Raw genomic sequence first — 12302 nt, 5'->3', positions numbered from 1 at the left:
AAATAAAAAGGATTAAATGATAAATTTTCGTTCTATGGAAATTTTTAGAAAAATATAGCAAATATGTAAACCGAGAATTAGAAAATGAAGAATATTTATAAATTAGCTCTTCACAGAAATTGTACTACTATTGTGAAACCAAAGTACTATTTATCAAGATATCGTTATGTTGCAATTGATAACTGACTAATACGTTCAAGTAGAAAAATGCACGAGTGTATATAAAGATTTGCAATCGCAATCATGCTGAATGCAGTGTGTACTGTTAAGCGATACCGAAGAGACAGTGAATTTATTCGAATAAAAAAATGAAAGGTAAGTGTTCATATTAATTATTGACAAATAACTTTTTATGATCAATCTAATATTTTCATATTGGAAAACTATAAATTTAATTTGGACAGGGTCAAATTTTATCCTATTACTGCACTTGTAAATTAACATATTTTTTATTTAACCCTTACCTAGTCAAGATTAACCTCGTTTACATTTATTTATAATTCAATAAGGACATTTAAAAGAACTTACCTTAAAACCAACTATGAAATGTTCATATATTGCAGTGGTCTTTGATTGTTATCTGGATAAGGGTTGGGAGATGTTGAACTTAGCAATTGAAAATTTGTAAGTATAACGTTAATGACATTTTTTTTTACACTTTTTAGGGGTATTTCAATTTCTTTTGACACTGGTAGTTCTTCTACTTCTGGTAATTAGCGTTTTTGCTAATGCGGTTGTTTGCCCGCCAAAAAATGAGGCAGACGTTACTCTGCTTCCAAATCCAGATAGTTGTAAAACATTCTATCTGTGCAACGATGGCATCCCGTATTTGATGCAGTGTCCGGATGGGCTTGATTTCAACCCCGAAGAAAGAGTATGCGATTTACCTGAGCAAGCGAACTGTATATCATCTGGTGTAATAACTACTACTGAATCAGTTTCTGAAGAACCTCCTACAGCAACACCGTCAGTAAAGGACACAGACTTTGAAGCCAGTTTTGAAGACGAAGAGTTTGGTCTCCAGTTTGATTAACTAAATTAGAATTGCAATTTATGCGAAATGTGCATTAAAGTAGTCGATTATGTAGATTAAAAATTAAAAAGCATATCGTTCAATCCTTTTTATATAAATTGAAAAATAATCCAGAAATGTAATCCAATTCCAAAACTTGTAACCAAGGTACACTATATTTTTGTAATTTGCAATTTGCAGGGCTAGAGAAAAGGAAAACTATATTTAAAAAAAAAATTTGTCCATTAATTTCTTTTCAACAATTCAAAATAGTTCGGAAGTATTAGTCTTCCAAGGTTAGATTCATCCTATAGAGTTTCATCTGGATTAGGTGACTTCATTTATATTCTAGAGTTAATTAATTAATTTCCAGAATATCAGATGACTAATATAATCTATTCTATTAAAATCGACAAGAATCATGATAGGAATTGCGAAATTTTCCAAATGATGTCATCAAAATTTTCAACAAATTATCGTTATATCTCAAGTATTTCTTTATCGAGTAAGAATTTGTTAGCTATAAACACTTACAAACACTATTAATATATAGTTATAGTACACGATAAAGAACAAGATAATTAAATTTTTGTTTTATGTTCAGCTCTGTATAGCTCATTTAATTTCTATTTATGATATAACACATTTTATGTCGCTTTTTCTGTATTTTAGAGAAACAAATAATTTGAATTGAAATAATCGAAATTGAATTAGAATCTTAATATAAAAAATAGGTAAACAAGTTATAAAAACAATAGGTATTATCGAAACATAGTTGTAAGATGATTCACTTCATCAGTTGGATTCAGATAACAAGTTCCATTTGATCATATTGGTTCCTTAGAGATTCGAAGACGATTGAAAAGTAAAAATCCTCTAATTTTAATACTCTATCGCACTAATAAACATTGCTGCAACTTTACAGTAAAAATGGAATCCTCATCCTCAAACTGAGCCTAATCCCTATTTTACTAATTACTAAATGCATAATGATTTTTCATTATTAAGGCACGTGGTGCATGAAAGGTTTTCCAAGCTCAAAATAAAAAAGATATGTTGTGTAAAAACTTTTAATTTATATCATATGTAGATATAACATAAATGACATTTAAATTACTGATTTGACGTACATATTACAACATTAAACACATTATGTGTAGAAAAGTAGATTTAGGATACTTCTTAGTGGAAAAAGGCAGCAGACAGTCTTCCTCTTTGTTCCCGTAATACTTCTCCCTGTTCTTCCTGGGCTACTACTTCGTCTTCTTCTCGATATACTTCTTCGTGAGGCTCTACTGCATCTTGGATCTTGGCATTCGGGCAATTAACATGAGGCCTGCATTTTACAATCCATGGCCAATCGCATCTCTTCGTGGCGTCGTTGAATTGAAGACCCACAGGGCATGGCATGGGAATATTTACAGGTGAGAAGCAGACGTAGTAAGCGCTGCAATTGCACGGGTGAGGAACAAGGAGTGGCCCATCTGAGTTTTGGTCGTATGGCGGGCAATTAACGGCTGGCTCTTGAGCATATACGACGTAGGCCATATACGCGGCAATGGTGATGAAAAATAATCCTGAAAAATGTAAATAACAAATCTAATTACTCTTATATACCAGGATAAAAATGTTACTTGAACGAAACGCACGGTGGGAAGTTCTATTAAAACTTGAACCCTTTGCACTCGACATAAATGGGTATATTTTAAGGAAGAACTATTGAAAATAATTATTGAAATGATTTTATTTAAGTGTGATAGTATTCGAAGATTTATTTTAGGTACCACTGATTGTCTAATGCTTTTGTTTCGCATTGCTACCTTCTTTTATTATTCAATTATTTCTTCCATTTGACTGCCTATTGTTTTAATTTCCCGTATTGTTTATTAATCAAATTATTAATTAAAATAGAGATGACAAAGAAAATATTATAAAGAAACAGTTACAAATTATATGAAATTTATGAAGTGGAATATTGTGGAACAAACTTACCCTTCATTTTGTCTTCGAGAAATAGAACTTTCCAAAAATTCGTGTTAGCAGTTTGATAACGACTATGTAGTAGAATTGTCGATTCCCTTTATATAGTCAATCGACTGATTAAAATATCAGCGAATTTCGGTGGTGGCCAATTCTTCCACTTCCTTACCGTTCTTATCACTTCCATCACAATAGATATTTTTTATGTAGAAGTATGATTTTCGTGAAGAAATCGCATAATCCATCACTTTTCGATGTTCCAATAGGATATGAAATCTTATTGAAGAATTATCAGATCTAATGGCATACATTACGTTTTTGGATTTTAGTAAAGAAAAGTAAAAAAATAAAATAAAGCAAATATATCCATTAGAAATCAATTGTTTATTGTATTTTATTAAAGTTAAAAGTATTTCGTTTAATATTCTACAGATATTTCTTTTATTAAAGATAGGGGGTTGAAATTGCTCACAGTTGTTCTCTAGGCAAAAAGCATTATGTGGTATAAATATCAATCGAAATTGGTGCTGGGGTCGATTCACCATGCTTATACTTTGCAGTTTTTGAAAAGTTCAAAATGCATTATTGTACGGTCAAAAAGGATTGTAAAATATATTTGTCCATTATTAGTTTTGTTTCCAAAATATTAATACCTTCAATCATTAATATTCTATAGAATGTAGTTTAGAAACGGAAATTTCTTATAAATTTGATTTTGATTATGACAGATTTGTGAAGATAATAGAGACTTAGTTCGCCGCTGTGCTATCTTTTTCAGGTATTTATTATCGAATTCATGCTTAACACGAGAAATACATTTTGATGAAACACGTATTAAAAAGCATTAAAAGTAACGCGACATGTATTACTTTATACATCATAACGTGCAGATTGTATTGGATTATTAACAGATAACAAAAGCTCCGAATAAATTTTACGACGTAATAGATATAATACTATCAATTAGTCATTCTGACAGATATTAAAATCAAACTTGATATTGCAAACAATTTGATTTACACAGATAGATTTTCATTAATTTTGGATCAAGTTTTGCTGAGGGTAGGTTAATCTAACGCACCATTCAATAACGTGAAAAATTAGGTATTAATAAACAATGCCATTTATTTCAGTTTCTTTATATATACATATACATACAATGATACAAGAACAATTTAAGTTTTAAACAAATAAGTAAACAATCCGAATAAACAGAATTTTCAAAACTGTAAAGGAAAACGCATCTCGTCGAAGAGGTACACGCAGGTAACTCAAAAGTTTAATTAGAAATTATGTTTCCAATACCAGTTTCAAATATAAAGCTAAACATATTGTACATAAGAAGGGGAGTATTTAAGGTGTAATTTCTTTGTTATTTAAATCATTTCGTGGACAATTAGGGTTAAGGGTGCATTTTGCCCTCCATGGCCAGTCGCAGACCTGTGCCGTTGCGTTGAAGTGAAGATTTGCAGGGCATGGCATAGACATTTGTAATACACCATAGCAAACGTAGTAACTGTTGCATTTGCAAGGGTGAGGAATTAAAGTGAATTTGTCATTCACGGGTTCCGGACACTTTATTTCAATGCTCTGAGAGTGTACGTAGACCACAATGGCCGCGCAGACGATGAGAAATAGTCCTGAAAAATATAAACTAAGGTGAGGACTTGCAAGAAAGAAAATGAAATTTTTTAGTAAATAGTATGTGAGTGTGTGCTAACAGGTATATCTTCATTATATAATATATTTCAGAAGTATGGGTCATAATTGACTCGACGTTTGCTATTCAACGCTTAATGTTCGTATAATGTATTCATTTTTTTTTATCATTATGAAAATATTCACTCTTTTTTTTATTACTTTCGTTCAAAGAAAGGAGGGCAATTTTATGAAATTTCTACAAAAGCGATTTATAATGACTGTAACAAGTAAAGTGATAATATTTCGCCAGGTAATGGACCAAAGTAAAAACAAATAGCACTGGTAGATGTTATGTCAATTTTCTGATAATATATTTATCAATTCTAAGATGGATTAAAAAATGTTGATTGTGAATTATTACTCATTCCAATTAATTTACCTTTCATTTTTGTATTCAGCAAATGGGGACTAGTCAAAATTCCAAATCACCGAATCAATCACGAGTGTGCTCGATAAAATCTTGGTTTCCTTATATATAGTGAATCGACCAATTAATTTCAGTCATCTACAAACATAAACTGTGTTCAATTCTGTGTATCTTCCTATTTCTTATCACCCTGCTCTGTGACAAATATTATTAATGTAGAAATACGATATATTGGCCATGAGATCAGAAAATGATCAATCGGCCCCAAGTATTTGAACAAGAATTTCGTATCTTTGAACAATTATCGTATCTAAAGGAATTTAGGAATCGACCTGGATTTTAAAAAAGAAACTTCGTGAACATAAAGTGTCTTTCGTGTTTAACATATTCCTTCATTTTGAAAATTTATAACAAACAGAAAATTGCAATATATTGAATGCATTATTTACGTTTCACTTTTATATCATTTTGCTTCAACGATAAGCAAAATAAGGTGCAAGTAGGACCTAATGTCTCCTATGTACAAACCTAATTAAATTCTGTTATCTAAAACATCCTTAAAATTCGAAAATTCTAACAAATAAATAAAATCCCAATAACGGATTAAGTTTTCCGTATTTTGAGATATGAAATCTATTAGGCAGGTAGTAAGAGTAAGGCTAAAACCTTGATACAGTTTGGTAACAGATACACGTGTAAGAAAATTTAATCTGACGAGTCTTGTCGTTACATTATCTAACTACGTCAGATTCGAAAAGTTAGAGATTTACTTAGACCCTGAACTAACATTTATAATAATTATCTCTATATTTTAATCATTTTTCAACGGGTTTCTTCGATTACGTACATAGAGTGACCTTCAGATAGTACCTAAAGAGTTTACATAGAGATGACTATTCTACATTTCAAAGAAATCGTACGACAAGTTCATAGATTACCAAATCAATAGGCATTGTATTGAGACGTCCGATAAAATGATATTCGAAAACACGTGTTAGGGATGCCGAAAGCTAAGAGAGATTGCAGATAAATCGCTTCTTATCGCGAAATAGTAACTTAATTTTACACGTTCAGAATTATAGGATATATCATTGACAGCCAAGGTTCAATACAGTATAATTGATATATTTCTTACATTTTGTACATTACTTATTTTTATTTATATAAAAACAGTATATAAAAATACAAAAATTAGTTAAAAAGATAAAATATCCTTATAAAACTACATAACAATAATTATAAAAATAATTTACAGTGTTTCAATACAATAATAAATATTAATTCTAGAAAAAAGTTTAAAGTTCTGCTTGGTCAGCATCGGTATCGTTCAAAAGATCATTAATTCCAAGAGTAAAATCATTTTTTTTTGTATGAATATTTCGAAATTCATTGCTCCCGTTAAAAGCTCCTATTCTTTCATGAAGTGGAACATAAGATTCACTTATGCTAGGAAATTCATTCATAGATTCATCGGCAACCGCGTTACATTCAGTATGTTCTGTTTCATAACACTTTGTACTACTGTCTGCATTAAAATTTTCACTTCTTTTATTTTTACATACGTCTGTACCTTCCATGACATCGAATTGGAAAACTCTTTCTTTACATATATTGTCGATAATTTCCGACATGTTTAAATCATGATCATCATTATCGCTAACAAAATCATCAGGTGAGAGTTCATTAAACATTTTATCTAACGTATTATTTAACTTTGAATTTACTTTTTCTATTTGCAGTACTTTATTAAATTGAGGACCGCGTTTTATTCTAATATTTTCTTCTTGTTTTTCTTTGATTAAAGGTTTAGATCTTTTGGGAGTAATACTCATTCTTCCAAACGATTCTTCCAATGATAAACAACGATCTTTACCTATGAATTCATCAATCTTTCTATTGTTTTCTACGCTTATAGGGGCTTTTTCAGATTTCTTCTGGCGTCTTTTTGTTGCTTTATTTTTTATAATACCTCCCGAATCGACATTATTTTGTGCTTTATTTTTAGCTGTTCGTTTCTTTGTTTTCACATTTCTTGTATTTTCAAATATTTCAACTAACTCTGTATAACATTCTTTCGCAGCAGCTTGCGGTTCAATGCTTGTTAATTCAGATAAAATTTCTGTATCACTTGCATCATTATCTTTACTTAATGCTATATATTCTTTTAATTTTTCTATCACAGCGTTATCAGTTTTCCATATTATTTCATAACAAGCTACAGATCTAATATTTCGAATCTTTTTTATTTTCTCAGGTATAAATAAATCAGGTATTGACAACCGATTTTCAATAGAAATATTTGGGAGATATAACAGTTGCCAACGTGTCGCCAGGGGAAATATTTTTTCAAATGCATACTGTGGCTCCCAACATAAATGTCGTTCCACAAAGTCCTAATTGAAATTAAGTCATATTTAATAGTTAAAATAATAGTAAGACTTTTATATGAAAACTTACAATGAATTTATCAACTTGTGGTTGCTTCCACTGAATATCTAGTTTTGTAGGTACCGAATCTTTTCTAACAAGAAATTCATCTATCAATTCTTGTTTAGGAAAATCGGGAACGAGAAGTGCCTTCTTTCGTAATGAAATTTCATTCAGTATTAATGCTCTCTGTTCCCTAGAAAATATACGGCGATAAATATAATACATTTTTGAGAAATGGTGTTCATAATTGATGAAGACTTACTTGTACGAATTATTGCACTTTACCACGGTACCGCAGTCTATACAACCTGATTTTGTATGCTTTTGCACTTTGCCGCTATGACCACAAGATGAACACACATTTGGTGAAAGTAACTCTGATTCTTTATGATCTAAACTATCATCTATTCTCCAGCTTTTTATCCTACAGAAACCAGTAATAATTTTGTACATTATAAAACACATAACTAAGTTTATTGCAAGTTGTACATTATACCGTTCAATGATATCTTGATCCTTTACAATTTTGAACAGTTTCATAGCAGCTTCCTTGCCTACTCCATTTAATCCCTCATCATAATCACATCCACATAATAAAGCTAATGCTATCATTTTATTTCTTCCTAAATCTAATATCTTTTCTATTTTGTCAATATTATACTCATCAACAGCACCACCTGTGCCCCCACGATTTCCTCGAGCACTTGCACAAAAGTTCCTGTAAACTACTTTTGCTCCATAAAGAAAGCAATCGCTATCCTGACTTATGCATCCATGAACAAGCTACAAAATAATTTACTAAAGTAAAAATTGAAGACATTTATTTATTAAAGATGTGCAAATGCAAAAGCATACCCCATCTTCATTTAAATAAGCACACATTGCTTCTGCTTCACCATGCCCTTGTACACATTTTAAACCCATGTAATTAAGCAACTCTTTGCATTCCTTAAGAATTCTATTAAACTGTGGTCTTCCTTCTTTGCGAGAGGTTTTTCTTTCTCTAGCTCCATTACGGTTATCATTTCTTTTTGCAATTGTATTATGTTTCAAATCTGGTGCTTTCCCTTCTAGCACAAAGACTGGTAGTATGTCTTGCATAAGAAGAAATGCTGTGCGAAAGTACAAGTTCCTGTAATAATAATTTATTTTTATCCAACTCTAATCCACTTCATACATAAAATGTGATACTGGTATACAAACCTTAGGTACATTTTTGGTTGAACATGATTATCAGTAACTGTTTGACTATCTACAACCCAACAACTCATGTCAATTGCTATTGTCTTCCCTTGAAGCTCAAACATTGGTTTCCTTTCGCATAGAGGCGACAAAATATTCCAAAGATCTTTTACTCCCATTTTTAACAGTTTAAATCAAACGTTGTAAACAGTTTTCTACAGGAAATGCTCACTGTAATATACCTCAGCAAGTAGTACCATTGAAAGAGAACATAAGTCCCTATAAAACGAACTTATAATTAGCGCTGAATATCCACTATCGTTCACGTAACTCATAATGAGAGCATACGTTTTCGTTTTCGTGAAAAAAAGATCTAAATATGCATTCAATTTATCGAAAAATTATCGTTGATTGAATTATACTTTTTTTTTAGTCGTTTAACAAGACCAAATATATGAGAATAATTAAGACCCCATTTCCTCTTCAATACTGTGATAAGATTTCTAATCAATATTTTCTTCTTTATCATCTTTCCGTTTCATGATAACACACTCATTAATTTCTAAAGTGATATAACTGCATTTCTACTTATTAATTATTAAAAAACATGTCACATATTACGATAATTTAAACTTTTACAACAAATGCACAAAAATAGTTATTATAATCTAAGTTGTATAATATATTATATATTGGTACATAACTTCGATTCTGCTTTATTTATTTAAAATATTGAATATCAAGATCTAAAGTTTTTAAATCCTATCACCAAAGGCCCATGTGGCAATCAACAAGTTAATTTTCTTAAAACAATCATTTTACTTCAAACACTTCAATTCGCATTGCTCGAAACTAATTATTTAGAAAAATGGAACAATCTTTCATTAAAGTGAATTATGGTCATGCTTGAATATAATGTATGATACAATTGTTAGACTTTTTTAATTGATGTATTATCTGTAAAATCGAATGGATAGCTTGCAAAAAAAAGCAAACGTGAATCAGTCTTGAGTAAAAAGCAAAAGAAACGAAAAATCGTAGTTGAAGTTGTCACCCCATCACTTATCGAGATATCATTATATTTTAATCGACAAGTGTTTAACTGATATTTGAAAAAAAGTTCAACTGGGTAGTATATAAAGGAAGTTTCTAACTGCAGTCGTATAATTGCAATATCCATTGCAACTGGTGATACAAAGAGTTTGTGACTACGAAACAAGCGTCTTACAAAGTCAAAATGAAAGGTATGTTTTAAGATTTTATTTATATTTTTTCGTTAGAATTTAGTGTTCAGTTAGAAACTTTAATATAGTACAGGAAAGATAGTATACAATTGAAATTTTTATTTGTAATAAAATATTTTTCTATCGCATCTAGTTGTACAGAGGGACATATTCAGAGACTTTTAGTTAAAGTATTGTTCAGTTTAGCAATTCAAAATAATGTTAACAAGGACTGTTTTATAATTTTTAGCTACATTTGCGGTAGCACTTGCTGCTGTCTTCGTGACCTTTGCTTATGGCACCAGAAGGGTTCATTGCCCACCAGAAAATGATGTGGATGTTACTCTACTTCCAAATCCAGACGATTGCACCTCTTACTACTCTTGCAACCAGGGCATAGCATGGCCAATGTATTGCCCTGGCGCTCTTCATTTCAACGCTGAATTAAGAGTTTGCGATTTGCCCGAACATGCAAAATGCGCATCGTCAATTTCAACAACCTCTGACACACCTGCATCAATATCAACAGCAGCCGTAGAAAATCATCGACCCTCACGTCCAGGAAGTCGACCCACACCCACAGGACCCCGACCCACGCGTCCAGGAAGTCGACCCACACCCACAGGAACCCGACCCACACGTCCAGGAAGTCGACCCACACCCACAGGAACCCGACCCACGCGTCCAGGCAGTCGACCCACACCTCCAGGAACACGACCACCACCCACAACAGTACCACCTACAACAGTACCACCTACAACAGTACCATCCACGACCGTGTAACAACTCCAAATCCAAAAGCATATTTCCAACATAATTTAGATATTATGTGTATATGAACATAATTCAATTACAATTCTTATTATCGGTATGTTCACCATCTTTAATAAAATGTCTTAATAAATTCGATATCAACGAGTAATAAAGTTATACTTTCCAAGCATTTGAAAATGCACGTATTATTATTTGCTTTAAGCTTTTGTATAAATTGCAAGGTACAAGTAAAATAGTAAGCATAATCGTAACATTGCAAGGTAAATCCTGCTTCGATCTTATTTATCGCTAAGAATGGAATATTTTAAGTCAAATGTAATTTAAGAACCAAAGATACGAAAGTAATTGAGCGATTGAATTCACTAATCCTAATATATCAATCACGATATCAATCGCTTTTTCCTGATTTTATCTGACTTCATTGATAATGACTTAAAAATTGTTGAAGTAAGTTTTATTTATATGTTTAAATTTTTGGGTATATAGAAATTAATTGATGCTCTTAATTAATGGTAGTAAAGTAGCACAATTCAAGTTATTTATTAACAAGCTCACTTTAAAGTTTCTATTAAAAAAGAAGTTCAGAAAATTGAGGGTTTTGGATAGTGGAAGAGGAAGAGCCTTCTATTAGGGAGAGACCGAAATGTTACGCGATAGGTTTCTTGAATCATTTACTTTTTTCTTTTAATTATCATCCGATACGACATATCGATTGGATGTAGTTCTCAAAATCATCGTTTAAAATCGTAGAGGGCGCAATAGAACAGCTAATAAAACTGAGGTTTGTCGCGACGTCGGTATTTTAGATCAGGAAATGAACTCTAATAAAGTGATTGAAAGTTTAAAACAAGATGGGTACTGTAAGTAAGGTAAAAAATACATTATTCATTTTGTTCTTTTGTATTTATTATCTAAACGTTTGGTTTAGTATTAAAGTTTTGAAGTACACGATTCTAAATTTCTACCGAAGGCGATGATTGGCCGTCCCATTTCGACCAATCAGAATCGTCGTTGTCAGCCATGTGCGCAGGTCTGACTCATACGTCACTTCCCTCTGTAACTTCGTCCTGAGTGCACGCGTTTGTGGAAAGTGAGAATAAATTGTATTAAAATATATTAAATTGTTTTCGTGATATAAAAAGTACGGGAAACAGAAGGAAAAGTTCAAGAGAAGTTCAGCTTCATGATGTCTGACATCAATTCCACATTGCCTTCAGAAATGAGTAAGCTGAAACTTTTCACTCTTGTCGCGAATGCAAATTGAGATTGAAATTATATTATCCTTATTATCTTCCTTTTACAACGATAATTCCTTAAACATTATTGAATTTTCTTATGTTCTTGGTACTTTTTCCGCAACGTATTTCTTTTAACCTAACCATAATTTTTCGGTTTGTTGCAGATTACCTAATTCCTTGGATTTTACCAAGTTCCTGGACTTTCCTCGATAACATCTTTGATGACTTCCCTCTTCCCCTGAGTAACAACCTGCTACCTGGTTGTTAGCATCCTCTTTCTTGACTGTCGGAAGAAGAGTATATCTGCGAACGATGAGTCGCATGCTTTATGGTTCCTCCAGTGTCCAATCATGTCGTAGGACGAATGGTCTGAATCGACACGGGTTACTGGTTGT

At 31.8% G+C, this 12302-nt stretch overlaps 4 protein-coding genes across 4 annotated transcripts; 2 read left to right on the top strand and 2 right to left on the bottom strand.

The window, feature by feature from the left end:
- The first annotated feature begins 203 nt into the window (after positions 1 to 203).
- On the top strand, positions 204 to 1116 carry LOC114879925 (peritrophin-1-like). Its single transcript, XM_029195343.2, has 2 exons — positions 204 to 315; positions 666 to 1116. The coding sequence occupies exons 1-2, from the start codon at positions 309 to 311 to the stop codon at positions 1031 to 1033; spliced, it is 375 nt and encodes a 124-aa protein (XP_029051176.1). The 5' UTR covers positions 204 to 308; the 3' UTR covers positions 1034 to 1116.
- Positions 1117 to 1210: 94 nt separating this feature from the next.
- Positions 1211 to 3047, bottom strand: LOC114879680 (peritrophin-1-like). The gene is made up of 2 exons (XM_029194857.2): positions 3005 to 3047; positions 1211 to 2589 (listed from the first exon to the last, which is right to left on the bottom strand). Exons 1-2 carry the CDS (start codon positions 3009 to 3011, stop codon positions 2195 to 2197), a joined length of 402 nt encoding a protein of 133 aa, XP_029050690.2. The 5' UTR covers positions 3012 to 3047; the 3' UTR covers positions 1211 to 2194.
- A 3261-nt stretch (positions 3048 to 6308) lies between these two features.
- Positions 6309 to 9081, bottom strand: LOC114879870 (flap endonuclease GEN). The gene is made up of 7 exons (XM_046285310.1): positions 9021 to 9081; positions 8694 to 8951; positions 8346 to 8622; positions 7987 to 8273; positions 7753 to 7914; positions 7518 to 7683; positions 6309 to 7453 (listed from the first exon to the last, which is right to left on the bottom strand). Exons 2-7 carry the CDS (start codon positions 8849 to 8851, stop codon positions 6356 to 6358), a joined length of 2148 nt encoding a protein of 715 aa, XP_046141266.1. The 5' UTR covers positions 8852 to 8951; positions 9021 to 9081; the 3' UTR covers positions 6309 to 6355.
- Positions 9082 to 9806: 725 nt separating this feature from the next.
- Positions 9807 to 10804, top strand: LOC114879909 (salivary glue protein Sgs-3-like). The gene is made up of 2 exons (XM_029195318.2): positions 9807 to 9916; positions 10146 to 10804. Exons 1-2 carry the CDS (start codon positions 9910 to 9912, stop codon positions 10676 to 10678), a joined length of 540 nt encoding a protein of 179 aa, XP_029051151.2. The 5' UTR covers positions 9807 to 9909; the 3' UTR covers positions 10679 to 10804.
- The last annotated feature ends 1498 nt before the right edge of the window (positions 10805 to 12302 follow it).

This window comes from Osmia bicornis, chromosome 4 (assembly GCF_907164935.1).
Source record: "Osmia bicornis bicornis chromosome 4, iOsmBic2.1, whole genome shotgun sequence".
Taxonomy (NCBI): Eukaryota; Metazoa; Arthropoda; class Insecta; order Hymenoptera; family Megachilidae; genus Osmia; species Osmia bicornis.
The sequence above is the reverse complement of the archived record's forward strand: the minus strand, read 5'-3'. Positions and strand labels throughout refer to the sequence as shown.